Source organism: Bos javanicus, chromosome 25, assembly GCF_032452875.1.
Source record: "Bos javanicus breed banteng chromosome 25, ARS-OSU_banteng_1.0, whole genome shotgun sequence".
NCBI classification, from domain to species: Eukaryota; Metazoa; Chordata; class Mammalia; order Artiodactyla; family Bovidae; genus Bos; species Bos javanicus.
Genome location: NC_083892.1, coordinates 577,841 through 604,012, shown reverse-complemented (window position 1 = coordinate 604,012; position 26,172 = coordinate 577,841). Strand labels below are relative to the sequence as shown.

The window sequence follows — 26,172 nt, the reverse complement described above, 5'->3', positions numbered from 1 at the left end:
CGGGTGGGCGGGGCCGCGCGTGCCCTCGGCGCGCTGCGGGGGCGGGGCCGGCGGGGAGCGTGACTCTCTGGCAACGCGACGCGACGTCGAGGCTTGCGAAGCGCCGGGTCACACGGCCAGACGCTCGCCGCGGCAGTGCTCCGAGGCCCCGCCCGGCGCGTGGGGATGGCCGCGGCCGGCGGGCTCTGGAGCTGTGAGGACCCGAGCCGCTGGGCCGCGGTCTTGGAGTGCCGCGGGGCGGTGCTGGGGGCGCGCGCGGGTCCCCAGGGGCGGCTGGAAGCGCTGGACCAGTGGTAGGGCGGAGGGGGCAGGGGCGGGCGGGCCGAGCCCCGTGGCCCAGATTCCGTAGCGCCGCCTTCCCCCAGGTACCGAGAGGAGCTGCCCGCGGCCATCGGGGCCCGCGCGGAGAAGCACGTGACACGAGACGAGCTGGAGCGGCTGCTGGCGTGGAAACTAGCGGTAAGGCTTCCCACGTGGGGCGCGGCACAGCCACGTGGGCGGGGTTTCTCTGGGGGCGCACCCTCGTGGCAGTCTTGAGGGGGCTCCTGACGAGGGCCACCACTCGTGACACCCGACTCGACCTGGCCACAGAGGGGCCGCTTCCGACCGCGCCTGCAGCAACTCGTGGCCGCCAACTCTCCGGAGCTGGTGGTGCAGCATTCGGCCGCCGCCTTCCGCCTTCTGCCAGACATGTACGCAGCGGTCATGGCTCTGTGCGCCCTCCGTGGCGTGGGCCCGGCTACCGCCTCGGGTTAGTCGGGAAAGCTGAACCACCCCCGGGCAGGGTCGCGGGCGGAACCTGGCCTGTTAGTGTCCTTATCCATGAAATGGTCCGATGGCCAGATACATGATACAGGAGAGTTGCTGGGGACAGCAGCCCCAGGCCCAGGCGGGGCTGAGTGCTGTCCATTCACTGCCCACAGCGGTACTGGCTGCTGGAGCTCCTGAGGTGGCAGCCTTCATGTCTGAGGAGGCAGTGGCCGCAGTGCCCGGCCTGCCCGCCCTGCAGTACACCGTCAAGCACTACCTGCTCTACCTGAGCCGGGTGCAGGAGCGTGCAACAGCCTTGAGCCAAGGTGCGGAGACCACGGGCGGCCAGGGTGGTCACGGAGAGCTCTCTCTGACGGTAGGAAGATCGGTATCTCTGAGCCCCAGACTCCCTCTGCCCTTCTCTAGGCAGTGCGTCTGGGCTGTGGACCCCGCACCATGTGGAGACGGCCCTGTGGACCTGGGCTGTAGGGCGGAAGATGTGCCCGGACCTGCTGCCCAACCTGAGTCCCAGCCCGGTCCCCGCTGAGGACACCAGGCCAGCCAAGAAGCGCAGGACCCAGGCTGAGTGACTTGGCTGCGGCCCAGAGCCTGTTCACCTGCCCTGTGATCTCAGGCCGTATGTCTCTGGACAGGAGGCTGGCTGACCAGGAAGCTGGTTGCTGTTGAAGCTCAATAAATGCCTGCTGAACTGACACCTGAATGTGAGGCCCACAGCCCCTCCCCAGGGCTCCCGGCTCCCACAGACACAGCTCATGCTGGGTACAGAGAAGCAAGGCGGGGGTGCCCTCAGCCACTCTTGTGGAGGGAAGGGGTCTCACAGTTGCTCAGAGTTAGGGGGGAGACGAGCCCAGCCCAGGGCCCCAGTACAGCCAGCTGATGCTGTGTAAAATATTTGTTTATTCTTCAAAAAGGCTCAGACTGCAAGTCTCAGGGAAGAGGTGGGGGCAGGGTCTCTTCTGGGGCCACGCTTGGGGACCTCCACCACCCGCCCCAGGCCAGCAGACCTGTCCCTCCAGCCTGGGAGGGGGTGGCCAGGGCTGGTGTAAGGCTCGGCCTGGACTCAGTGGGCCACAGGGGCCACCAGCCCACACCGGGAAGGAGCAGCCTCAAGACTACATTCACTGAGGGTGGACATGCAGGCCCTCCCAGTGGCTGGCCCTGGGGTCCTGCACCCTGGCCCCTGTAGCCCTGGGGACCCTGTCAGGGTGGTGGGGGGATATGGGCACCCAACAGGTCGTAGGCAAAGATGTTCCAGAAGATGGCGAACAGCAGGAAGGTGCCATAGGCAAGCAGCACCACCCACCAGCCGCACTGGTCCCTCAGGCGCTCTTCATAGCTGCGCAGGATGGTCAGGCCCATGCTGACACCCACCACCGCGCCCGCCAGGTGCGCCATGAAGCTGGGCTGTGGGCCTGAGGCAGGCAGTGGCGGGGAGAAGCGCAGCCACACGGCCCGGCCCACCTCGGAGCTCACTGCAGGGGGAGGCGGCAGGTGAGGCCCCCTGGCCAGGGGCTGAGACCCCCGCCCTGGCTCCCTACTTACTGCACACCAGGGCCAGCACCATCCTCAGGAGCTTGTAGGGACACCTCATCCCAGCCCAGTTCTGATGGGGTGCAAAGAATAGGTGGTGAGATAGGTCTTGTGGGCCCCTCCCCGCACCCCACCCCAGGGGCTGCCCCGTTACCATGACGACATTGGCCAGGTGTGCAGAACACAGGGCATAGACCCCGCCGGAACCCCCCACCACAGGGGCCCGCATGTCAGTAATGGAGACGGTCAGGGAGCCTGTGTGAGCAAGGGGAGAGCTGTGAGGGCGAGGCTGGCCGGGGCGGCCCCAGCGCAGGCAGCTGCCTCACCTGCCAGCACACCCGCCAGGTAGAGCAGGCTGATGCGGAGCAGGCCATGCACCATCTCCAGCGGCACCCCGATCATCAGCTGCAGAAGGGCATTGAACCCCAGCTGCTCCAGCCTGGCCATGGGGGGGCAAACGGGTGTAAAGGGAAGGGTGGGGTCCACAGTGGGGCTGCCAGCCCCCTACCCCCACCTCAAGGGGCTGAGCTCTCCAGACCCAGTCTGGGAGGGCGGGGTCCTCACCCGACATGCATGAACATGTAGGTGAGGAAGCGCCAGGCCCGAGCGCGGTGGCCGGGGTGGTACACGAGGGGGCTCTTCATATACTCGGGGTGGTAGGTCTGCAGCACCCACTTGTTGAGCCGGGCCCCGTAGCACAGGAACACGATGATCTGGGGGGACAAGTGCTGGGGCCAGGCAGGACCAAGGGCGCGGGAGGCTCCTGGGGAGCTGGCTGGACAGGCAGGCCCACCTGGGCGAGGGTGACCGAGGCCATAAACACAGGGGGCGGGCAGCTGCGGTGCCGGTAGAAATACCAGTGGCGGTCCACCTCTCGGGGCAGGATCTCGTAGGCCACGTAGCGCACGAACCGCTTGTAAACACCCAGGCCCGGCTCATCCAGCAGCCCGTCCCGAGGCAGTGCCCGCTGTCCGTTGGCGATGGCCCGCTTGAAGCTGCTTGAGCGCTTGCTGCTGATCTAGGGGGCGGGGCCCAGGCATAGACCACCACACTCCCCCCCAGGGCCGCCCCTCCTGAGCGGTCCACCCAGCTCCTCACCGGGTCCCAGGCTCTGCCCCATGTCCACAGACCCCCCGGTGGGCAGGGCAGGGAGGAGGGGCCACCTGCCCATCCCACTCCAGCCCCGGGGCTGCACGCGCCAGGTCGAGCCCCACCCCGCTGCCCGCCCGCAGCACACTGACCAGGTCCGCCAGCTCCTGGTAGCAGACCTGGCCCCGCTCGTTGCTCTGGGCCAGCGCCACCAGCATGTCCAGCTTGGCTGGGTCCAGGGGCAGTTCATGGCGGTGCACCAGGCCAGTGAAGGTGTCCGCACCGATGAAGCCTGTATTCTCAGGGTCCAGCTGCTGTGGTTGTAGGGGGGCGGGGGGGCGGCCAAGGCTTGAGCATGGGCCCGGCCCCCAGACCACAGGGCTGGGCAGGTCAGCGTGGAGAGGCAGCCTCTGAACACCCCAGGTCCAGGCCCCTGTGCCCACGTGGTCGCAGGAGCTGCAGGCACCAGTGCCTAGGTCCCTGGCCTGAAGCTCCGCTAGTTCTCTAGGGGTCTCCCCACCTCATTTCAGCTCTGCCTATCCTGGAAGGGTAGGGCCAAGGTCTGAGGGCAAGCACCCGCCTGCTGCCACGCTGCAAGCGCCCTGCTCTGGCTCGTCCTTTCCTGGGTCTTGGGCAGGAGGCTAAGGTCGTGCAGGGAGAGGTTGGGCTGAGGGTCTCTGAGAAGTCCGTTCCCCCGGCCCACCCAAGGGCGAAGGGCCGCGGCGGGGGCGGTGCCGTCGCCCCCCACCTCTGCACGCACCTGCTCCTGGATAAGCTGCAGCAGCGAGCTCCTGTCCATAGAGCCGGGCCGGGGGCCGGGGCCGGGGTCGGCGGCCGCGGCCGGGAGGGGCTGCTCTGCGGACGACTCCGCTCCGCCCCGGCCCTCCGGCTCCGCCCGCTCCGCTCGGCGCCGCGTCACGGAGCCGCCCGCCCCCGCCGCACACGCCGCCGCCACCGCCCGCCCAGCCACGCGCGGTCGGGACACGCGCGCGCCCCGCACGAGGACGTGCCCGGGCAAGAACGGTGCGCGGCTCCCGGTTCCCATCCCGCTAGTCCCGCGGGGCGGCAGCCGTGAAACTGAGTCAGGCGCAGTACCCAAGCCCCTCCCGCGCACGACCCGTTTTCCCAGGCGGGGTCTCAGCGCCAACGCCACCTCCTCAAGGAAGGCTTCAGGGAACTGCCCACTGCTGGAACTCTCTAGGCGGGGGCTCCCAGAAGGTACCTCCCTGTAGGCAACTTGCCCATCCTGACAGACTGGCGTCACCGCCCAGCCGACAGACAACTAGCAGGGGGCAGGGAGAGCCTGCAGCTGGCCCTGCTCGGCAGGCAGGGACCAACACACCTTGGGCTGGAGGCTCCTGACCCTGCCTGTGGCCACAGCTGGGGTGGGATGGGAAGGGGACCTGGCTCCCAGGGAGGGCAGGCGGTCAGCTCCAGTAAGGAAGGCGGCACTCGGGACACGCACTGCAGGGCCACCCTCACCCCCGTGCAGCTGGGCCTTGCGATGGACCCAGCAGCAAAGAGCATCCTGCCAGGCCTGGCACCAGGGAGGACTGTACCAGGAGCCTCGGGTGTGGAACTGGGGGCCAGCGGGATGGTCAGACAACGTCCAGGTCTGACCCCCAGCCCCTCCTGGGCTAGGCCTGAGCATCCCTGCTGGGTGGGCAGCTCCCCACCCCCTAGAAACAGCTTGTCAGGACCCGAGGGCCTGGGCCCAGGGCCTACCTTGCACAGAAAGACCAAGTGCAGGCTGGAGGGGGCAGGAGCCCAGGACGCAGGCCGGAGCGAGGCCTGAATGCTGAGCCAGGCCCCCACCTCAGCCCCAGGAAGGCTCTCTGCCCGCGGGAAGGGCAGAGGCTCAGGAGGGGCGGGAGGAATAAGTGAGAAATAAGACAGCTCCCCTAGAGCAGGGCCACCGCACACCCCAGAGCCTCAACACACTGTAGCCAAGCTGATAGCCAGAGGCTGAGATTGGAGAGTGGGTACTCCTGGCAGTGGGGAGGGGGTCGTATCAGGGGGACCTCCAGTATTAGGCACCCCAGCCTCTCACCCTCAGCCAGCATGGACTCAATAGTCCTCAAGGCTCTGAGGCTGCATCAGGGCTGAACTGGTCCTGACCTGGACCCGAGGCCTCAGGATGGTCACCCAGGCCCAGAGGGGAGGTGTGAGCTTAGGAGGAATGTTCCCAGCCCACACCCACGAGGACGCACTTTAGTTAATTCAAGAAGTCGTTTTCAGTAAGCAAGACTCAATATGGAAAAGACACAAATGACGTTTAATCAGGAAACCCAATCTCACGTCTGCCCTGGACTGGTCTTCAAATTGGGATGGGGGAACATGCTGGTCCAGCCGTTTCTTCCTCCCACCCCCTGCCTTTAGCCCCAAGTTCCTGCCTTCGTACCCCCTTCACACCCACTGGCCATACACCGAGGACCAGGAAGAAGGGATGGAGCCCTGAGAATTCGGGTCTGGGGGCACTGACTTGCTCAAACACCCCCGGTCCCTCCAACACCTGATGCCCAGAGGCAGGCCACACCCAGCACCTGCAGCAGCTGGGAGCCAGGCCTACCTGTGGGCAGGGCAGGGGCAGAGCAGTGGGGGACTGTCCTCAGGGGGAAAGCGGAGACCAGGGGGAGCCCTGCCCCCCCAGCACCCTGAGATAGACCACGGGGCCCGGGGCCTCATCGGCTCTTCACCAGGACCCTGTAGAGGGAGAAGCTGAGGATGGCAGCGACGGCAGCCCCCATGGCCCCCAGAGCCACCCGGAGCCAGAAGGAGGTGGCCTGCAGCTGTCCGTGGACAAGGTGTCTGCAGGAGAGAGGAGACCCTTGCTGCTGTACCCCCGTCTCCCAGGGACCACAGAGCCCCCGCAGCTGCTCCCTGCCCGTGCCCACTCGACAGACCGCCCAGAGCAGGGGGAGCCTATGAGGCCCGGTCCCTAGGGCCCGCCCTGCCCCACTGCAGTCCCAACACCACAGCCACGCCGCCCTCCTGGGACAGGGTGCATCTCCCACACGGGGGCTGCGTGCTGGTACCCACGGGAAGGTGGCCATGGTGGCCAGCCGGGTGAAGATGCCCATGCAGGGCTCGACTGGACCGGCACAGGAGAACAGGGTTGGGGTGGGCAGCCGGTGCCGGCGGCAGAACTCAGCAGGCGACAGGCCGGGCAGCGGGACGCCTCCGGGCAGGTCAGCCTTGGAGCAGACGAAGAGGCAGGGGGTCTGCCCATCCATGTAGTGCTGCTGCAGGGCGGGGGCCATGTGAGCACGCCGGGGGTGCCTGCTCACGCCCTGCTACCCCACAGGCCCCCAGGGCGGGCGGGACCTTGCCTTATAGACGCTGGCACACAGCGCAAAGGACCTGAGGTCACTGCCGTCAAACATCAAGCAGGCCACGTCACAGGAGGCGTCCGCCGAGGCGGTCAGCAGGCTGTCCGCAGCCACCTCGCATAGCTAAATGGGATGGCCACAGAGGGGCACAGGGCTGGGTCCCTGGGCTACGCTGGGCAGCGCCCCCCGCGTGCATGTGCCAGGCCACCCTGGGGACCCCCGGCACTCACGATTAGGTATTTCTCCTGCCCGTTGACTTGCACTGTGTCGATGGCATAGACGGAGGGCTCCCCGGCATCCTGGTGCTGAGGAGGAAGGCCCCTGCAGCTTACGGCTCGGCTGCTCCCCAGAAGCCCAGCCCCCAGGTCCCCTCACAGCCTCGTGGATGCTCACCCCCAGGCTGTGGCCAAGGAAGGCCCGCAGGAAGGATGACTTGCCCACACCGCGGGCCCCCACCACCTTGCATAGGAGAACGTTTCTCTGCGTCTGTCCCTTCTCCTGGTCCAGTCTCTTCTCCCGGGTGACTGTGGGCAGGAAGAGAGGATGAGCAGGAGGTGGGGGCTGCCAAGGAAGTGCTGGCCAGGGGCTGGGGTGAAGCGGGCACCCACCTGTGATGGCGTGGGCCTGGGAGTCCTGCTCGCAGAGCGTGGGGTAGCCCAGATAGCCTAGGTGCTCAAGAGAGCGCCGGACATCCAAGTAGGTCACCAGGCTGGGGACGGGAGAAGGGGCATGTGGCATCGCTGCGGGGCAGAGGGCGTGGGCCTGTCTGGGCGGGCGAGGGCTACACTTACGTCCACTGGCAGAGGTACCCGTGCAGGGGCAGCCTCCCGGCCTTGGTGCGGACCGTGCTGGGGAGGTGGGGGCCCCAGGGAGCAGCGGGAAACACGCTGAAGAGGCTCTGCAGCTCCGCTGGGGACAGGGCACCGTCCCGGTCCTGCGGGCAGAGGGGTGGCGGTGACAGGAGCTCAGGAGGCCACGGGGGTGCAGCCGGGGCCCAGCGCCCTCACCTGGTCGTGCTTCTCAAACATCCTCTGCACAAACTGGTAACCTCGGTGGTTGAGCTCGGCGCTGCAGCCAGGGGGCACACGGAGCCTGTGGGCGCCGGGTGGGGCTGTGCTCAGCTCCTGAGCACTGCAGGGCACTTCTTCCCAACACAGGCCAGCCACGCAGCCAACCCCCCAACCCAAAGATATGCCAAGAGCCCCCAACGCAGGGTCCAGGAGCCCCATGCCCAATCCGACACAGAGCGGAGGTGAGCCCTGAGCCTGAATGCCACTCACGGTGGGCAGAGGTAATCAGCTGTCAACTCCAGTGAGTCTCCATAGCCAAAGCGCCTCAGGATGGTCCACGTGGTCTCATGGCGGCCTCGCTGGATGAAGAGCGTGTTCAAGAAAAGGAAGCCTGCTCATGGGTGCAGAGGATGGAGTGGCACCGGACACAGCCTGGCTTTGCCCACCCCCAACCCCCGGGCAGGAAGGGCGTCAGGCCTCACCGTCCAGGGTTAGCTGGTCGTCCCGCACACCTCCCACCACGTTCTTGCTCACCACCATCTTCACGTCCTCCAGGGCCTGAGGGGCCAGCGGGTGCCCAAAGCAGGACGTCTGTCTCCAAGAGAAAGCGGTTGTTGGTCAGGTATCCTCTCCCTCTGTCTCAAGGGTGGCCCAGGAGTGGGGGTCCGCTGCTGCCAGGGGGCATGGGAGGGGCCGGGAGACAGGCGGGGCCGCACCTGGAAGGCGTTGAGCTCCTGGTCACTGAGTGCCTGGTCCATGTCCTGGTCTGAGAGCCTGAAGATGCGGGTGAGCGCCTGGGCGCACGCGGGCCTCAGCTGTGGAGACAGCGGCTCAGCACCCCCGCCGCTCCCTCCTGCTCCCCCCACCGCCGGCACCCACTGCCCACCTGCTTGGCCTCGGGGTCGTAGAGGGGGGCTGTGGGGTGCAGCACGGCCTTCTGAGCGTAGTAAAACAGCTCTGAGATGTTCTTCAGGTTCTTGGCCGAGCACTGGGACGTGTGGGAGCAGACTCGGGTGAGACACGAAAGTGCACACCCTCGCCTCTGCAGCCCCGTGGCCCTGGTCCGCTCACCTCCACGCAGGTCTCAATCTCAGGGAACTGGCTCATGATGGGCAGCACGGCCTCCATGGAGCCCCCTGGCCTCAGGTCCGACTTGTTGCCCACCAGGATGATGGGAACCCTGGGGAGAGGCCCATGTCACCAGGGATCAGGGAGCCGGCAGGGCCCAGCCTCCTCCCTGAGCCCTGCCTCCTACCTGGGTCCCCTCTTGGTATCCCCATTCACCAGCGGGATCCATTTGGTTCGGATCTGAAAGTAAGAGCTGCTCGTGAGGGCTGGGGCCTACCCAGCCCACCCAGCCCACAGCTCCCAGGTGGAACTCTCACTTGGCTCAAGACAGGCCCACTGAGGAGCGAAGTCACAGCCACCGGCAACAAGGCCAGCGTGGGAGAGCAACCAGCAGGCGGTTCCCAAACACCCACAAAGGGCCTGACGTCAGCAGCCCTTCCCCAGGGCCTAAAGAGACTCAAATGTAAGGCCATCCACCATCTCTGCTCAGACACGTTCCAGGGAATTCCAGGGAAGCTGGGTGCCAGGGGCCCCACGAGACTCCCCAAAGCCCTCATGAGACACGGGGTAGGCTGCGGATGCAAGTTGCCCTGAACCTGGGCCAGCCTGGGGTGTGTGCGAACGGGTAGGTGACCAGGCTGAGCACCAGTGACGAGAACCTGGAACGCTCACCTTCTCGACGGTGGCCTCTTCAGACACATCATACACCACACACACCACGTCCGCCTGTTGAGGGAGGGCAGAGGTCGCACAGCGGGACCTGAAGCTTCCTGCTCTGCTCATAGGCGAGACAGGACAGGGCTCAGAGATCAGGGAAGCCCACTGCTCCAGCTGCTCCCAGGCTGAGTCGCTGGCCGTTGGCCACCCACACCTCAGGCCAGCCCTTCGCTGCCCTCTTCTGCTGCAGAAGCCAGGCCCTAGTACTCAGCTCTGGCCAGCAAGTCCCGTGAGGACTCAAGACACAGCCACCCTGACATTTGGCACCCCAACCCCAGCCTCAGCTCTTCGCTCCCTGGCCCCTACCGACAACAGCAGATAGACAGCGACAGCACAACGGGGGTGATGGTAAAACAGTGGCTGTGGCCTGGACCCTACCCGGCCGCGCCCCAGGACACAGCGGAGGCTGCAGGGGCGGCACCCGAAGCTTGGTCCAGGCCCAGGTCCTCCCGAAAACAGGAAGGCAGAGAGCCCTCAGCCCTGGTCACGATGCCCAATGCAACTAGGAGATCCAGGACGGTGTGCTGGACTAAAGGGTCAGGACTGGGGGTGTGGGCACACAGCTGTCAAACGGATCACTTTCAAGAACTTGGAGGCTGCTCCCCAGGGTCCAGCAGAAGAGGGAAGACCAGGCGGGGAGGGCTGGAGGGCTGACCAGCTCGGTGGGCAGGAGAGGTGGAGCCCCGCCCCCGCCCGAAGAGCTCGGGACAGAATTAGCAAGGCTGTGGCTCCTTAATCCGCTCCCTGGGAGGATGAAGCGGATCCGGCCCGCGGCGGCCCCGCCCACAGGCCATGAGCCCTGACCCTGCGCCCAGCAGCCCCCCAGGACACCCTGTACCTTGTCAATCTCACCCTGGAGCTCCTCCACCGTCTGCTCCGTTTCTGAAACAAGAGACCCCGCTGCAGATCTGCCAGAGACGCCGGCTCCCGGGCGGAGCGGCGGGCGGGCGGGCGGCCGCGCTACCTGAGTAATCCACGATGTGGGTGGGCACCTTCTCCGGGGTGACATCCGCGGGAATCGTGATCTCCTCCGCCCGGGCGGGGACCTGGGCAGACGCGGCCGTGAGGGAGCCGGGCGGGGGCGCGGGGGGCGCAGGGGTCGTGGGGACGCAGGGGCGCGGGACGCTCAGCCTTACCTCCTCGGGGAACTCCTCGCCCACCAGCGACAGTATTAGCGACGTCTTCCCCACCTGGGCTGCGCGGGGCAGCGCGGTCAGCGCGGCGGCCGAGGTCGCGCCGCTCCGCCCCGCCCCGCCCCGGCCCGGCCCTGGGACCCCCGCCCGCCCCGGACCCAAGCGCCTACCCTCGCCCAGCAGCAGGATGCGCACGTCCCGCTTCATGGTGGCACCGGGAGCTGCAGCCCGGGAACACCCGCCCGCCCGCGACCGCGACCCAGACCCGGCCCCGCGCTCGCGGAGCTCGCACTTCCGGCCCCGCCCGCGCAGCCGCACTGAGGCCGGCGGGCCAGAGCGGCGGCGGAGCGCGGCGGCGCCCCCGTGTGGGCGCGCCGAGCACTGCGGGCGCGTGCGGTCCTGGCCCAGAGCAGGACTGGGGCTGGGGGTAAGCTGAGCTTTGGCAGTAGTCTGCAGTGACAAGGAGACGATGTCTCACCGCTACACGCACATTTATTTGAACTGTACAAGGCAAAAACAAAACCCCAAGGGAGAAGAGCTCCGAGTACTTCACACACGTTCAAGGTCCTGATGCTTCACACATGCTCCCAAGGTGCCGGTGCGGAGAGCCCACCGGGCCGACGGAACCAGCACAAGGCCCGGGGCGGACCCAGCTTCTCAGTCAAGCCTCTGCCCAGGCCAGGGGCCCAGCTGAGTGGCAGGGCTCAGCGGCCTGTGACTTCCCACACCAAGATCTCGCTGTGGGCCGCCGTGAAGAGCAGCTGGGCTGACGGGGCGAACCTGCACAGCTGCACAGAGTCGTCATGGCCCGAGAAGTCCTGTACGGCCCCCGATGCGCAGTCCAGCAGCCGTACCATGCGCTCTGCAGGCAGACAGCAGGGGCTGGGCCAGGGCGGGGGCGGGGGGCCTGCTGCCCCCTGGCCCTCTCTCCAGATGGAGCTGGTGCCTCGCTGGGGAACCTGGCGCCCCACCCCCTCACAGATCCTGTCTGTGAGCCCCAGGAGTGGTATCCTCAGTCCACTTTCAGGGACAAGAAACCCGGGGCCCAATGGTGAAGAGTATGGCTCTGTGAGGGAACACAGCAGTGCCCAGCCGGCCCGACTCGAGTCACCAGCACTCACCAGAGAAGCCAATGGCCACAAGGTGGGCCCCAGGGCACAGACTCATGGACACAGCAAAGAAAGGCAGCGGGATCTTCTCCACCACCTGCGGGCAGCAAGCATGAGGCTCTGGGGGAGGGGCCCCTGGCCCTGAGACCTGTCCCTCCCCAGCCCTGGGTCCCTCAGGCTCCCAGGACCACAGCGAGGTACACGTGCCTGCTTCTGGCGGAGGCTGTAGAAGACCACCTCAGGGTACACGCCGAGGCCTGCACACACCAGCACCGCCGGGTCCCAGGGGCAGAAGGCGGCGAGCGAGGGTGGCAAGCAGCCGGGAACCTGTGGGGGCACAGTGCAGGGTGGGAGCCGGGGGCACTGTGCCCACGGGGCCGTCGGGACTCTTACCTCTGTGAGGCCGGGTGCTGGGAAGCTCAACCAATCCACGAGCTCACAGTGGTCCCGCAGCCAGTCAGAGGCCCACACGCTGACTCGCTGGTCCCCGCTGGCGGCCAGCCACAGGTCCGTGCCCTCTGCCCCGAAGTCTCCACACTGGGGGAACAAGGGCTGGTGGTGCTGCCTGCCCTGTTCTCCCACCCCGTCCTGCCAGCACCCCAGCCTGTGCGAGCCCCGCCCAGGAAGGACCAACCATGTCACCTCCTTCCTCGTGCTCTGGAGAGTGCAGATGGGGGCGCCGCGATGGTCACTCAGCACCCGGAAGGTCATCCCTGTGCGCAGGCGGCTCACGGCCACGAGCCCGTCCTTGTCTCCAGAGATGATGGTCTGACCTGGGCCAGGCAGACCCCCTGCTGTCACTTGTGCGCCCAGCCTTCAGCCCAAAGGCGCGACCTGGGCCAGGCAGAGCCACAGAGCCATGCCGCCCCCGGGAGCCCAGCCTCACCGTCAGCGGAGAAGGCAAGGGCCCTGAGTGCAGCCGCGTGCGGGCACATCTTGAGCTCTACGGCCGAGCGTGCGATGCTGAAGACCCGCAGAGTCCCGTCGCTGTAGCCCGCTGCCACGTGCTCCTCTTCTGGGCGTCCGCACGACGGGGGACTCCAAGCCAGGCAGAGGCAGCTCTGGGGACCACCAGCGGAAATCGTCAGGACCCCCGGAGGGGCGGGGCCCGGGCCCAGCCAGACACCAAGGCCGGAGGAAGGCCGTGGGGCCTGCAAGAGGCCAGGCCAGCGGGGACCTGGCCCGGGCTCGACCCGGATATACCCCCAGCCCCGGGCGTGCCCCCAGCCCCGCTGAGTACCTGGCTGAGCACCTGGAACTGGATCAGCAGCTCCGTGCTAGCCACGCACCACACCCTCACGCTCCCGTCATCACTGCACGTGGCGCAGTGGGACTCATTGGGGCTGAAGGCCACGTCGTTCACCTGTGAGGAGCCACCAGCCTGCCTGAGGCCCACGGCCAAGGAGGAACACAGCCTAGCCATGTGGCTCTGGAGAGCATCCGCCTCCCCCTGGAGTCTGCCAGGCCCCAGCCCTGCCACGTGACACAAACTCACTGTCCCAACCTCCAGAGGTCCCCCACGAGGCCTGGGTGAAGGCCCCTCCCCAGGTCCCCCACGAGGCCTGGGTGAAGGCCCCTCCCGAGGTCCCCCCACGAGGCCTGGGGGAAGTAAGGCTCCCTCCCAAGGAAGGTCCCCCATGAGGCCTGGGTGAAGACCCTCTCCCGAGTTCCCCCATGAAGCCTGGGTGAAATGTGAAGCCCACCAGTCAGTTGAACTTTACCGTCCACTTGCTGGGACGTGACAAAAAGAACTGTTCTGACAAAACCCAGAACACAGGACTCCTGGGGACCACAGACTGAACTAAAGGATGTGCTGTTAACCAGGCCTCAAGGGGGGGGGGGGGCGGTGCGCAGTGGGGGGTGGCTTGAGATCGTCAGGTGTGTGGAAAGAAAGATTACGCAGAATCAGGGTCTCTGGTATAAGAAAAGTGAGATGAAGACCATGCACCAATGATGTGTGGACAAAAGCCAAGTCTTGAATTGGAATAAAAAGCTAAAAATCGAGCCCTGCCTGGGTGAGAAGTGCTGGGCCCTCTGGCCCTCAAACCGGGACCTCTAAGCCCAGTTCCCATTGGAGGGGCACAGAACTGGGGCAGGCAGGCTGGGGTCAGGCAGAGCCACAGAGGGAGGGCCTGGAGCACGTGTGCCCCTCGGGAGGCGGGACCAAAGTCAGCACCAGCTCTGGGGGACTCGGTACCAACAAGGCCACTGCCACCGCCACCAGACACGGGCACTGCTGGAGAGACACAGTGCTCCCCAGGGAGTCAACGCGACTGGCTGGCCCTGCCTAGACCCCGGCCCGGCCTCCAGACCCAGGGGATCCTAGAGGGGCACACCCAGCCCCGCTGGTGGGGGATCCCAGCAAGGACGACCAGCTTTCTCCAAGTAATCTACAAGAAAAGGGGTGGGACAAGCAGGGTCGCGAAGGCCATGGGGCCTGGGGCTGCTGCGGGGACGCCTAGCGGACACCGCACCCACGGGCAAGGGGGAAGGAGCGAGGAGGCTTCCCACCTGTGTGAGCAGTGGCCCGGCACTCACCTTGCTCCGATGGCCACTGATGAGGCGAGTGCTGGTGCCCTCGGCCCAGCTGACGTACCAGAGCGTGCCCGCTGTGGTGCCCACCACGCCCATGTCCATGCTGTCGTGGAAGACCGCACTCACGACGGCCCCGTCGAGGGTCAGCTCACGCTCCAGAAACACGGAACTGGACCTGGAGAGCAGGGATCACAGGGCAGCGGCGGGAGGCCAGGGCGCCAGGTGGATAAGCCCATGGCCCTGACTTGCCCGAGCACACCCCTGGGGGGCGGGTCCAGCCGGCTGGAGCGCTAGCTCCGGACACAGCACGCACGCTCACCTGGCCCCCGAGCCCCTGCGCCACAGCTCCGACACGGCCCCCACAGCCCACAGGCGCAGCCGCCGTGTGTTGCTGCCGCTGACCAGCCAGGTCCCTGAGCACAGCAGCACTCCTGGGGAATGGGAGCTGGCGTGAGCCGCGTCCCCAGAGGCCTGGGGCTCCAGAGGGCATCGCACCGCCCCGGCACTGTGACTCCCAGGGGAACGGTGCCCCAAGGGCCGTGGGCTCGTCAAATACCCACCGATCTCGCCATCGTCCGCCTCCCAGGCCAGGAAGCAGCGGCCGGCACGTGTGTCCCACACGGACACCTGGCCCTCGCTGGAGCCGCAGTACAGCAAGGGCGGGGCCCCGTAGCAGAGCGAGCTCAGCTCGCAGCCCCCCGCCTCCTCGGGGACTGGCTCCCGGTTGGCCTGGTGGGAGAACAGCAGGGGTCAGCCACGCCCGGGGCGCCCCATCCCGTCCTCCAAGGCCACCTCCCAGCCCCGGCACCTGGAGGCTGACGTCACCCGCCTGCCCCCACAGCAGCTGCAGGGTGAGGACACCCCGGCCCACGCAGGCCAGCTCGCTGGCGTGCCAAGGGCTGAAGGCCATGCTGTGCACCGGCTCTGGGAGGCACGTGGAGGACAGGAGCTCACAGGTGGCCGTGCTCCACAGGGCCAGGGTGCCGTCGCCACAGTCCCCTGGGGAGACGCAAAGGGCCCGTGTCAGCAGCCCAGGGGTCCCAGGACTGGCAGGGGCTCAGAGACCACCATCCTCCACCCCCGTCCACTGACCCAGTGTGACAAGGAGCCTGTCGTCTGGTGAGAAAGCCAGCGCCTGGACTGCAGAGTCGTGGTGAGAGAGGAGCTGCCGGCAGGAGCCCCGGGGCACGTCCCAGAGACGGATCTGGCAGCGGGAGGCAGTGCTGCTTCCGCCGGAGGCTGAGACCAGGACCTGGCGGTGAGGAGCACGGTCAGCACGGAGGGTGCAGTCCACGGGCCCGCTCGGGTTGCAGGGGCACCTCAGCTCCAGGCCTGTACAGGGGGCCACAGGGCGGGCACCTGGGCGTCGTGGCTGAGGGCCAGCGTGGAGATCTCCTCTGGGTGGCCGAGCCAGTGCTGCTGGGCGCCTGAGTGCAGGTCCTCCACCACCACCAGGCAGCCGCACGTGTAGGCGAAGAAGCCTGTGGGCAGACAGAGCCCGGTGGGTCAGCACACCATGGCACGCTTCCCCGCAGGCCCAGCCACAGGGGCTCACACCCGCGTCCCCCCCCGCCACCCACGGAGAAAGGCGGGGGGGGGGGGGGGCAGGGGGCCCAGAGGAGCATCAGGACAGGCCCCCCGCAGCCCCTGGGCCGTGGCCACACCCGTGTCTGGGCTCCAGACCAGGTTGGTGCGCCCGTTCCCGTTGTAGCCCACGACGGCCTTCAGACGCAACCACTCGTCACCAGCAGGTGGCAGGGAGAGGCCCTGTGGGGAAGCGACCAGGACGTGGGTCCCCACCTTAGACTCTGCCCTCAGGCCAGGCCTGGATGGAGCCCGCAGGTGTGGCTCCAGGGGTGAGGCGGCAGAGGGCAGGAGTTTGGGAGGACAGGAGAGAAGGGAGGCCAGGCAGGGGCTCCTGGGAAAAGCCTGGGGTGCGGGGAGACCTGGGCAGGGCAGGGAGGAGCCTGGAGGAGGCCTTGGTCGGGGGAGGGGGGGGGCGGGGATGGGCGCGCACACAGGACACTCCCGGTCCCACTGGCACGGAAGCGAGCCTTAACCAGCCCGCTGGGGACACGGACCGGGCTTGAGATGGAGGGTGACCAGCAGCCTCTAGCCCAGGGAAATGCCCCAGGGACACGCCAGGAACCACTGCTGACAATGGGGGAGCCCCTCGGACACCACAGGCTGCATTGCCTGAGCTCAGCCTCCACAGCATCCGTCAGTGGCCAGAACCAGGAGGACCCCCGCCCCGCCCACCTGGGCCAGTGAGGAGGCCTTGTAGCGCGCAGTGAAGTGCCTGTAGGAGTCCGGGCGAGCGAGGGTCCGGGCCCTGGCTCCCACTGTGCTGCAGGTGCCTGTCGGGCAGGGTGAGAGGCTGTGGACCTCTGGGACCACACAGCGACCTCCCCGCTGTCGCCCTGCCCTGGCTGGTCAGATGCTTGGAATCAGAGGGCACTGGCGGGCCACATTGCCCTGCCCGCCTGGCTTGACCGGGGCCTCAGGGTATCTGCCCTGCAGGTGACCCCCCCTTGTCTGCCGGGGCAGCTGGCTTTGTCCTTAGACCACCTAGAGCCCACGAGGTACAGGCACCTGGGCCCTAGCCCAGTTACGAGGGACCCCATCCCATGCTGCTGCCCTGCCCCTGCTTACGGGGCCAGCCACAGGGGTGGGGACGCCTGCCAAGGTCCCAGGGGCCTCCTGTCACCCCACAGGCCCCATCGTCAGCCCGGCCAGCCTCCTTCTGCACCAGCACGGACGGGCCTGAGGCCTGATGGAGATCCTCGGGGCCGTGGCTCTCGTCTGACGGGAAGAGGGCACCTGGGGAGGTTGGGGAGACAGCAGGGGTGGGGAGCAGGCGCTCTGAGCCCCCAGCCCGCCCCCAGGCCAGGAGCAGCGGAGCACGTAGGGGGGAGCCTCCCCCTCCCAGGACCCCCACCCTCACCGTCAAAGCCCTCAGGGGGCTCAGCACAGAGGCCCGGCTCGGGCGGGAGTGCCGGGGGTGACACGGACACCTGCTGGGGGGGCGCTCTGGCCCCGGACGCCACGCCGTCCAGCTCTCCTGCACCCGGGCCTGCGGATGGAGGAGCCAGGCTGTGCTCAGAGACGAGGAGTGGGGGCACAGAGCAGGAGGCATGCCAGCCCCCCTCTCCCAACCAGCTCTGGCCTGGGGCCCCAGCCAGCATTAGCGTGTGCCTCCCACACCAGGGGTCACCGCAGGGCCTGCCAGCGTGGTGGGGCCACTCACCTGCTTCGCAGGTCAGGGGGGGCCTGGGAGCACCCTGGACGCTACAGAGGCGACAGGAGAGGCTGTCAGCGTGTGCTGGGGGTGGCGGGTGCCCAGAGAGGCCTGGCAGGTTCAAGTGAAGGCAGACACCTACCTGCCTGGGGACCAGCCCTCACGGGGAACCAGAATGTCCCAGAGGAAGATGGCGTCTCCCACGCTGAGGAGCTGCTGCTGGTCGGGGGTGAAGGCCACGGCCTGCACCGGCTCCGAGTGGCCAATGTACACCTGGGGTGGCAGTGTCGCCCAGACCTGAGGCACGGCCCTTGCGCACTGTCAGCCCGGGGCACCCAGGGCCGTCCTCCACCCTCCTGCCCACCCGCCTGGGACACACACCTGGCAGCTGAGGCCAGCCTGCGTTGTGTAGTCCCACAGCCTGACAGCCCGCTCGGCGGCTGTGAGCAGAAAGCGGCCATCCGCGCTGAGGGCCAGGGAGACACAGGCCGCGGGGTGGCCACAGGACAGCTGCAGGAGAGTGCACTTGCTGCGAGGCAAGGTGGGCGCACCCAGGACCGCCGGCCGGGGGAGCCCTCCCCAGCGCGCAGCCACCGGGGAGCAGCAGGCAGCCCAGGGCCGCCCCGCCGCGGGCGCCGGGAGCACCAAGGCCGGAGCCGGGAGGAGAGGAGCCAGGTCGCCAGCCATGGCCTGGGCTCACCTGCCGCACCACGCGGCCTGACCTGGCGTCCAGCACAGTGATCGTGTTGGAGGACGTGGACACCAGCAGGTGGCTGGGGGGTGAGGGGCCGAAGCAGAGGGCCACAGCTGAGTCCAGGCAGCTGCCAGCCAGGTCCAGGGCACTGACGTCAACCTTCAGAAGCTGTGGGAGAAGCAAGTATTGCCCCCACGAACTCCAGGCGGAGCTGGGGCCCCCAAGCAGAGGCCCAGGTCGTGGGCAGCCTCAGGCACTCTGCCCTGCCCAGCCACCCACAGCTCATGGGTCCTCTATGCCCCTAAGGGGCCCAGGGCCTGGGTCCTCTCTGCAACGAGTGTGGCCTCCCGCCCACAGGAACAACCCAGCCACCAGGGTCAGGGGTGCCCATGGGGTCTGTGCACCCTCAGCACTCACGTGCAAGGCTCCGGCTGACTCACCTCATCCAGCGAGGCTGTGTCCACGACGCTCACCGTGTACTTGGAGGGACCCACGAAAGCCAGCAGGCGGCTGTCCCTGCTGACCACCATGATGCTGGAGCTTGGGCAGGCCTCCTGGCACACCACGTTAGCTGCCAGCACACAGGGGCGGGCAGTCAGCCGGGCAGGGCAGACCCCACGGCAACATGCACTGCCCGAGCGCCGGGGCTCTCCCAGTGACCACCCAGAGACTGCCTGGCTGGCCAGAGACACAGTGTCCATGGGGGCCTGGCCCTGCCCTCTGGTGCTCGGGCTGCAGGCGATCACCCCCTCCTGGCGCAGGGTGGGCGCACTCTGATCTCCCACTTGGGGAGTGCCGGGCAGTCCTAAGATCACACCTGCCCCGGGGGTCTATGAGTGAGGCTATGGAACACAGTGCCGTGGTCAGGGAGGTACTGGGAGGTCCAAGCGGGGCTGGGCATGGGGGCCTGACCTGCTACTCGCAGGACGCGGCACCGGGGCGCACCGCTGTGGTACTGGGCCAGGGTGCCCCGGGAGCAGGCGCTGAACAGGAAGCGACCGTCAGGGCTGGCGGCCAGGCTGGTGATGGCTCCTCGGTGACACCTGCGCCACACGGAAAGGTGTGGGGACGCCCACAAGGTGTCCAGGGGCAGCAGAGGGCGGCGTCCACCGCGGGCATCTGTGGGGCAGGCCCGCCTGGGCACCCACCTGTGCTCCACCAGGGCCTCGGCGGACTCCAGGCTGAAGGAGCGGACGGCCCCGCTGCTGAAGCCGCAGAAGAAGGTCGGCTGCGTGGGGTGGAAGGCAACAGCACGCGGGGCCTCCTCGGGCGACATGAAGTCATACAGCTGTGGGGAGGGGCATGTCAGGGCAGACGGCGGGGCCCCGAGAGCCAGTCTCCCCAGAGGGCTTGAACCTCGGGCCCCAAACCCGGGCAGAACCCAGGGCCCGCCCGCCGGGCCTCAGTATGGCGTGCGGCTTCCAGACCGCCCTCCCAGCCGGCGCCCCTCTGGCCACACCTCACCTGCTGCAGGGTCGCCAAGTCCCAGACGCGCACAGTGCGGTCCTGGGACACAGTGGCCAGCTGTCCCCGGCTGCGCTCGATGGCAAGGGCCAGCACTGGGGCGGTGTGGGAGCGCACCAGCATGCGATACTCCTGGGACGGGACGTCCAGGAAGCCCAGGTGACCCGAGGACGTGGTGGACAGCACACGCAGGCCGCCGGGGCTGACGCGGACAGAGGTGACTGGCCCCTCGTGCTCTGCAGGCAGGGGGCTTGGTGACCGCCTGGGCCTGCAGTGGGGCGGGTCCCGCACCAGGGCCCACCCGTGCAGGCTGAACCAACCCCTAGCCCCTTGTCCAAGACAGCGAGAAGTGTGTTTTCCTGCAGCCTGGAGCCCCGTCTCCCTGTGAGCTAGGACCAGCACCGCCCCCGTGACTACCCACTCCCAGATTCAGGACACAGCCCCGTGGAGCCCCACGCTGTCCAGCCTGGGGACACGGCCCTCCTGTGCCACCCCGGGGGCGAGGTGGTGTGCAGGCCCCACCTGCCTCCAGGAGGACGGAGGAGAAGTCCAGCGGCCAGAGGCGCAGGTAGCCATCCTCGGAGCCCACGGCGCACGCGGACCGGGAGACGCCGAGGCTGCTGATGGCGATGCCGGGGCCTGGGTGGGGGGAGCCGGGTCAGCCCCCAGCAGCAGGGCCCCTCCCCCTGCACAGCAAGGCCCACCTACCCGAACTGAAGGTCTGCTTCTGTGCGAGGGGGTCACGGGGGGTCTGCAAGGGCAGGAGGCGGCGAGCATGCCGCACGGCCATGCGCTGGTGGTCAATTTCCAGGATGTGGCCGCTGCGGCTGCACACGTAGCTGCCAGGGAGCGGCAGGTGAGGGCTGTGGCGGCGGGGGCGGGGCGACGGGCCTTCAGGGAAGGGGGCGGGGAGGGGGGTACTCACAGCGTGTGGCCATCCTGGGCTGGCCCAAAGGCCAGGTCGGTGAACTCCAGAGCGTGGTGCTCCCCCAGGTCCACAGCGCAGGAGCGCAGCACCCCACCTCGGAGCCGCCACAGCCGCACATTGCCCCGCCCACACGATGCCATCCTGCGAGGGTGGGAGGTGAGTGGGGCGAGGGGCGGGCTCACAATTCAGCGGCCCCAGCACCCAGAGAGGGCAGGCAGTCACCTGGCTTCGTCGAAGAAGGCCACCCGGAACACCTGGACATCGGCGTCGCTGTGCGCCTGCGCAAGGATGATGGCCTCTCCGCCTCGCCCCAGCTGGGCCACGCCCCACACCAGCACCGTCTGCAACAAGCCTGCACTGAGTGCCCGCCCACCCACCCGGCATCTCCAAAAGAAGTCAGAGAAACCTGCACGTGCCCACCCAGGGCGTCCACAGATGTGTCTGCAGAGAGGAGCAGAAGACACAACCGTAAGTGGAGGGGAGGCCCCGAGGGAACACCCAGCTTCACAGACACTGGCGTGAAAAAACATCCATCTCAGGCCTGCAGGACTCGCCAGCAAAGAGAGCAAGGCCAGTCACTTGAAAGGCAGCTCCGCCCACAAGGGCGAAACAGGTGCCTGTGGAGTGTGTGACTTGGGGGTGCCCGGCCAGGCTGGGGGAGGCCAACGGGGGTCCCTGCTGCCTGCCTGTACCCTTGGACGGCCACCCCACCTCCCCGCCGGCCCAGTTACCGTCCGCCCATGGCGGTCCTTGCCAACGCCGCAGAGCAGCTCCCCGCTGTTGGAGAAGCTGTGGACAGAGGCGACAGTAAGCGTCACAGGGGCTGGCCCCCACCCCCCCGGAGGCCCTTCACCCACCTGAGGGAGCAGATGGTGTGGACCGGGCTCCGGAACAGGGCCAGGCAGCTCCCCGTCTGGAAGTCCCAGAGACGCAGCATGCTGTGGGGCCGGGCCTGGGCCGAGGCCAGCAGCGAACCGCTCCCATCCAGTGCCAGAGCAGAGACCTGGGGGCAGGGAGTTAGGAAGGGTACAGGCCAGCACACCAGGCTGCCCCAGGCCAGGGGTGCCCACCTTGTCTGTGTGGCCAAGGAAGAGACGCTGCTCCCGGGTTTCGACGTGCAGGACGACAACAACTGCGTGGCAAGGGTACACAACAGCAGCCCCATCCGGGGTCCACAGGGCCTGCGAGCAGGGGCCAGAGGCTGAGGTCACAGGCTAGTCAGCTTCACTCCCCGCCACACGTGAGCCCCCCGAAGCACAAGCACAGGAGTCACTGCGTTGCATAAGCCCAAAGGACAGAAAGCCTGGTTGTGTGTGGGCATGGCAGGGCTCCCGCTAAGCAGGGAACTATAGGGTTAAACTAACAAAAGGCTGAGAGCCCACAAAGACTCAGAGCCCACATCCAGGACAGCCTGGTGAGCACACAGCCACCTCTCCCACGGCTGCCTCCACAGGGACCCTGTCTTGCCCACACCAAGCCCCCCTTGGCTGGATGACACGCATCCAAGACTTAAAGGATGAACAAGGGTCTCAGATCTCTCAAAGCTCGAGCATCTGGACTGGCACCACCCCGGCTGTGTGCTCACAACAAAAAGGGCCGCCTGTGTCTGGACATCACAGTACCAAGGACGCACCAGGCATGTGCGGACGCGGGCTGGGCTGGGTGACCACAGCAGTGCGGGGACCCGGTGCCTAGGGGAGCTCAGAGACCCACAGCCAAGGCAGGGAAGTGCAGCATCTGCCCGCCGTCTGCTCGGTGTAGCTGACGCTTGTAAGACCCAACAAGAGCACAGGATCCCTCACCCATTTGGTGCTGTGACCCCCAAAGCCGATGACCCCCTTGAGCCTCAGGATCGGATCTGGGAGGAAGCTCTGAAACAGGCAGACGCACAATGAGATCCAGGTGGCAAGGTCCCTGTCGCAGCAGGGCTACCCCGCCCAGACCCAGTTCCGGCCTCTCAAGAAAGCCATTCAGTCCTGAGCTCCTGCCAGCCACTCTGCGGCAGGAAGCCAGGACTGCAGTCACAATGCTGGATCCTCCAGGTGCCCCAGTCCTGCGGACCCCCCACAGACCACTGGGGCTGGGGGCAGGGCACCAGCTCTCTTACTCTTTGTTGAAAACGCTTCTTGCCCAAAGCCGCCTCCGGTAAGCTCTGCTTCCTGCCAGGAGACTGGATGGGAAGGGACCATCAGAGGGGACCACCCGCCCCTCGCCCATTCCCCGCAGGCAGTAGCCCGACAGCCCTCCATCCACTGCTCATCCACATGCAACCCCCTCGGGGGTGCAGTCCAGCCCCACCTTCCTCGGGAAAGGCCCTCACCTCATGCGGAGCTGCATCCTCTGGGGCCGCGGGCTCCACCGTCGGCTGACCGGCCGACACGTGAAGGCCGTCACCAGCTGCATGCTCGTCAGTGGCCTCCGCCCAGGCTGAGGGCTCCTGGATACAGCCACCAGGGCCAGCCACACGGGAGACCTCTGAGCGCTCACAGGACATGCTGACCTCCGGAAGGGGCCTGGGCATGGAGGGGGCCCAGCGGGACTGCAGGAGGACAAGTGCCCATGAGCACCACACCTTAGACCAGCACCCACAGCCCCACCTCCAAGGGCGCCGGGCACTCACGGCTGCGGGGTCATGCTTCTGGACCATGAGGGCCCTGCTGTCCCGCGCAGGCTTGCTACAGGCCACTGGGGAAGGGAGCAGCCGCGGCACGTGCCCCACTAAGACTGCAGCGGAGAAGAACCGACTGAGCAGAGTGCAGACAGGCACAAGGCACTGGGCAGGGGCGGCAGGGGGCCTGGCCTTGCCCCCTCTGCAGGAGAGGGGCCACGCCGACAGCAGCAGCCCACCTAGCAGGGGCCCCAACACCCATCCCAGCAGCAAAGTTTGAGGCCCCAAGCACTCAAGTCACAGCCTCCCGCTGCTCCGGAGCCTCAAGGCCACCTCCCTGCGCCCTTACAGGCACCACACTGCTGGGGTCCCCAGATGCAGCATCAGGACCCCTCTCCTGCCGAGCGCCGTGGGCCCTGCAGACCTGAACCCCGGTCACCGCTGCCCCACGGGCCCACCTGCCTCAGGAGGGAAACCGCTCTTCTGTACCAGCTTGGAGGGCACATGCGAGCTGCCACTCGGAAACCTTGGTGGGGTAGAGGGAGAGTCAGCTTCCGGGATGGCCCTGCCCAACCTGTGCCTGGGACGGCAGAGCACTCACCGGATATGGACATAGCGGTCGTGCCAGCTCTCCCCCTTTGGCACTGGGAAAGCCATTTCTCGAGGTATGGGGGTGACAGGCAGTTTTGCACGCCGGGCTTCAGCAACAGTGACGGCTGCAAAGAGCAGAGATGGTCCAGGTCCAGGGAACCATCCAGGTCCCTCTCCCAGCCCAGGGGTCTCAACCAGGGGCCATCAGGGTCCCGCCTGGCCACCAGCCCAGCCACCACTCCCTCTGATGGCTGCCTTGGGAGCTGGGAGGCTCAAAGCTGGCACAGCATGGGCATTTCCACTGAGTGCCAGGGACGGAGCAGAGGGCAGCACACAGGGAGCAAACGCAGGTGGGCTGCAGGCTAACACAGCTGGGGTCCTCACCAGGATTGAAGCACAGGTCACTGGTGTAGAGGTTCCGGACCAGCATGCTGGCACACAGCCTGACGCCCTTCAGGTGACTGTAGCATCGGTGCAGATAGACCAGCAGGATGTCGTGCAGGTCAAGCTGCAGGCAGGTCCAGCGGGCACCAGGGGAGGCCACACCTGGCAGGTATGCAGGACTCGTGCCAAAGTCAGCACCTACCCTCTCACCAACCAAGCCACAGCACTGTGTCCTCGGCCTGTTCCCAGTCTCTCGGCCACAACCACGTGGCCCCCACCCAGACCTCCCCCTGAGCCTTCTGACTGGACGCCTCTCCCAGACCATCCCTGTGTCCCATTCATGCCTCATCTGCACGGTACCTTCCCTGGGTGTCCCAGCCTCACAAATGAAGGGGAACTGAAGCCACGTAGCTGTGGACTTGAACTCCTTGAAGAGGTTGGAGAAGGACACTCGGATGACCTGGCTGTCCTGTGGGACACAGCATGGATATGAGGGGTCCAGGCTGCCGCAGGAGTGCAGGGCCCCGGGCGGCCCCCCTCTCCCAGATCAGCACCTCAGTGGACACATCCAGGTGAATGACGAAATGCTTGGTGGGCAATGGCCGAAAGAGCACGTACAGATACCGTCCAGTCAGCCCCAGGGACTGGGTGCTGGTTTTGGGGAGCTGGATGTAGTTGCTCGCAGAGACAGAGCCCCGCACGCGGTACACGGTGCACTTGAGGGTCTTGTCCTGGAGAGAAAGACGTCTTATAGACGTCCTGAAGCCCGGGGAGGCCGGGAGGGCTGCAAACAAGCGTCCATAGAGAAGAGAAAAGATGCCGCCGCTACCGCCGCCGGGCGCCCCGGCCACTCACCGTCACGGCGGCCACGTCGCCCTCCTTAGTGGAGCGCTTCCACTCGTCCACCTTGAAGTGTCTGAAGACGTTGAGGAACGGCTGCTGCCACACTGGGGGACAAGGGGACGTGAGGTGCCAGGCCCACCGCAGGTCCAGGGAGGGCCCGGCAGGGCCTGCGCTCTCCCCAGCGGTGACGGCCAGCGCGGCACGCAGACTGGGCTGCGAGCGAGTCTCAGCACCAACCCGTGCGCGGCGGCGCGGGCCCTTGGACCCCAAAACCCAGCCCCGGTCCGCGCGCCGCTACCTCTCGCCATGGCGCCGCAGCTCGCGCTTCCCGCCTCTGCCGACGCGCACCGCACGCAGGGCACGCAGCGCGTGCCTAGCAACAGAAGCCCGGCAACGGCGCCACTGACGCCGCACGGCCGCAGGTACGTCACCGCGCCTGACACGTGACTGCGGCACGGGGCGGGGCCTGGCGCGGGGATAGACCCCAGTTCCGCCCTCTGCCTTTCTTCCGGTAGCCCCGAGTTGCTGTCCGGCCACTTCCTCTTTATTGCTGTCTTGCCACGGGACAGGAGCCTCCGCCCCCGGGCCTCTGCGGCCATCCCCAAGCCGGGACCCCGTGGGCTTGCTCTAGCACCGCCGGCACCCCAGCTGTGGGGTCTGATCCGGAAGGTTCCTGATCTTGAGGCCCGTGTTCACGATGGGAGTGAGACGCAGCCCAGAAATCCTGACCGCACTTGGCGTGGGTGGTCCTCCCCTCCCCTGCTGCTGCCCAGCCCTCTGGAGGCTCTTATGTCAGCTGCAGGCCTCACAGGACCCTGAAGGCTCCGCGCCAGACCTGGGGGGTTCAGATACGACAGCAGGCATCCTGAAACCTGACCCCAATTCTGCGTGGCTGAGACCCCATCTCAGGGTCAGTTAAGTAACATCTCTGGGTCTTGAGAGCAGGTTTCGACACCTGACAATGATTACAGGGAGAGGAAGGGGGCGTGGGTGTCAGTGGGATCGGCTGGCATTTACAGACTTCTACGCAAAATGACCTGGCCCAGGACACAGGAAGGCAGCTAGGCAGGAGGCTAAGTGCCAGAGCTGGACAGAGCTTCAGCTGTGGGGAGACGAGACTACTGAGCAAGT

At 67.1% G+C, this 26,172-nt stretch overlaps 4 protein-coding genes across 15 annotated transcripts; 1 reads left to right on the top strand and 3 right to left on the bottom strand.

Annotated features, from left to right (window-relative positions):
• Positions 1–47: 47 nt before the first annotated feature.
• LOC133238043 (uncharacterized) lies at positions 48–1,463 on the top strand. The gene is made up of 5 exons (XM_061400641.1): positions 48–293; positions 366–459; positions 592–751; positions 924–1,076; positions 1,177–1,463. The coding sequence occupies exons 1-5, from the start codon at positions 166–168 to the stop codon at positions 1,338–1,340; spliced, it is 699 nt and encodes a 232-aa protein (XP_061256625.1). The 5' UTR covers positions 48–165; the 3' UTR covers positions 1,341–1,463.
• Positions 1,464–1,648: 185 nt separating this feature from the next.
• On the bottom strand, positions 1,649–4,675 carry RHBDL1 (rhomboid like 1). 2 transcript variants are annotated; one of them, XM_061400627.1, is made up of 8 exons: positions 4,151–4,318; positions 3,543–3,704; positions 3,095–3,319; positions 2,866–3,014; positions 2,628–2,740; positions 2,456–2,556; positions 2,314–2,374; positions 1,649–2,243 (listed from the first exon to the last, which is right to left on the bottom strand). In XM_061400627.1, the coding sequence occupies exons 1-8, from the start codon at positions 4,187–4,189 to the stop codon at positions 1,972–1,974; spliced, it is 1,122 nt and encodes a 373-aa protein (XP_061256611.1). In that variant the 5' UTR covers positions 4,190–4,318; the 3' UTR covers positions 1,649–1,971. The 2 variants fall into 2 exon arrangements, with proteins under 2 accessions (XP_061256611.1, XP_061256612.1); XM_061400628.1 differs by lacking the exon at positions 2,456–2,556 and having other exon boundaries at positions 4,151–4,675.
• A 969-nt stretch (positions 4,676–5,644) lies between these two features.
• On the bottom strand, positions 5,645–10,944 carry RHOT2 (ras homolog family member T2). 3 transcript variants are annotated; one of them, XM_061400620.1, is made up of 19 exons: positions 10,818–10,944; positions 10,651–10,709; positions 10,479–10,560; positions 10,353–10,396; positions 9,470–9,523; positions 8,985–9,037; positions 8,801–8,909; positions 8,616–8,717; positions 8,446–8,544; positions 8,212–8,320; positions 8,000–8,120; positions 7,727–7,811; positions 7,511–7,653; positions 7,328–7,428; positions 7,113–7,243; positions 6,950–7,024; positions 6,720–6,842; positions 6,430–6,629; positions 5,645–6,198 (listed from the first exon to the last, which is right to left on the bottom strand). In XM_061400620.1, the coding sequence occupies exons 1-19, from the start codon at positions 10,852–10,854 to the stop codon at positions 6,072–6,074; spliced, it is 1,854 nt and encodes a 617-aa protein (XP_061256604.1). In that variant the 5' UTR covers positions 10,855–10,944; the 3' UTR covers positions 5,645–6,071. The 3 variants fall into 3 exon arrangements, with proteins under 3 accessions (XP_061256604.1, XP_061256603.1, XP_061256605.1); XM_061400619.1 differs by having other exon boundaries at positions 6,430–6,632; positions 10,818–10,943; XM_061400621.1 differs by lacking the exon at positions 10,818–10,944 and having other exon boundaries at positions 6,430–6,632; positions 9,470–9,572.
• A 177-nt stretch (positions 10,945–11,121) lies between these two features.
• WDR90 (WD repeat domain 90) lies at positions 11,122–26,155 on the bottom strand. 9 transcript variants are annotated; one of them, XM_061400601.1, is made up of 43 exons: positions 25,340–26,155; positions 25,054–25,145; positions 24,753–24,929; positions 24,559–24,667; positions 24,199–24,360; positions 23,825–23,939; positions 23,682–23,749; positions 23,236–23,339; positions 22,936–23,154; positions 22,723–22,785; positions 22,418–22,486; positions 21,686–21,796; positions 21,473–21,618; positions 21,347–21,404; positions 20,838–20,956; positions 20,613–20,756; positions 20,396–20,526; positions 20,210–20,326; positions 19,688–19,923; positions 19,372–19,511; positions 19,136–19,266; positions 18,664–18,794; positions 18,230–18,391; positions 17,911–18,039; positions 17,672–17,802; positions 17,539–17,579; positions 17,236–17,364; positions 16,944–17,111; positions 16,551–16,648; positions 15,956–16,058; positions 15,651–15,772; positions 15,384–15,543; positions 15,100–15,290; positions 14,852–15,020; positions 14,611–14,722; positions 14,295–14,466; positions 12,997–13,119; positions 12,643–12,817; positions 12,399–12,529; positions 12,150–12,293; positions 11,964–12,083; positions 11,769–11,853; positions 11,122–11,509 (listed from the first exon to the last, which is right to left on the bottom strand). In XM_061400601.1, the coding sequence occupies exons 1-43, from the start codon at positions 25,638–25,640 to the stop codon at positions 11,352–11,354; spliced, it is 5,766 nt and encodes a 1,921-aa protein (XP_061256585.1). In that variant the 5' UTR covers positions 25,641–26,155; the 3' UTR covers positions 11,122–11,351. The 9 variants fall into 9 exon arrangements, with proteins under 9 accessions (XP_061256585.1, XP_061256583.1, XP_061256584.1 ...); XM_061400599.1 differs by having other exon boundaries at positions 11,964–12,293; XM_061400600.1 differs by having other exon boundaries at positions 11,964–12,293; positions 19,169–19,266.
• Positions 26,156–26,172: the final 17 nt, after the last annotated feature.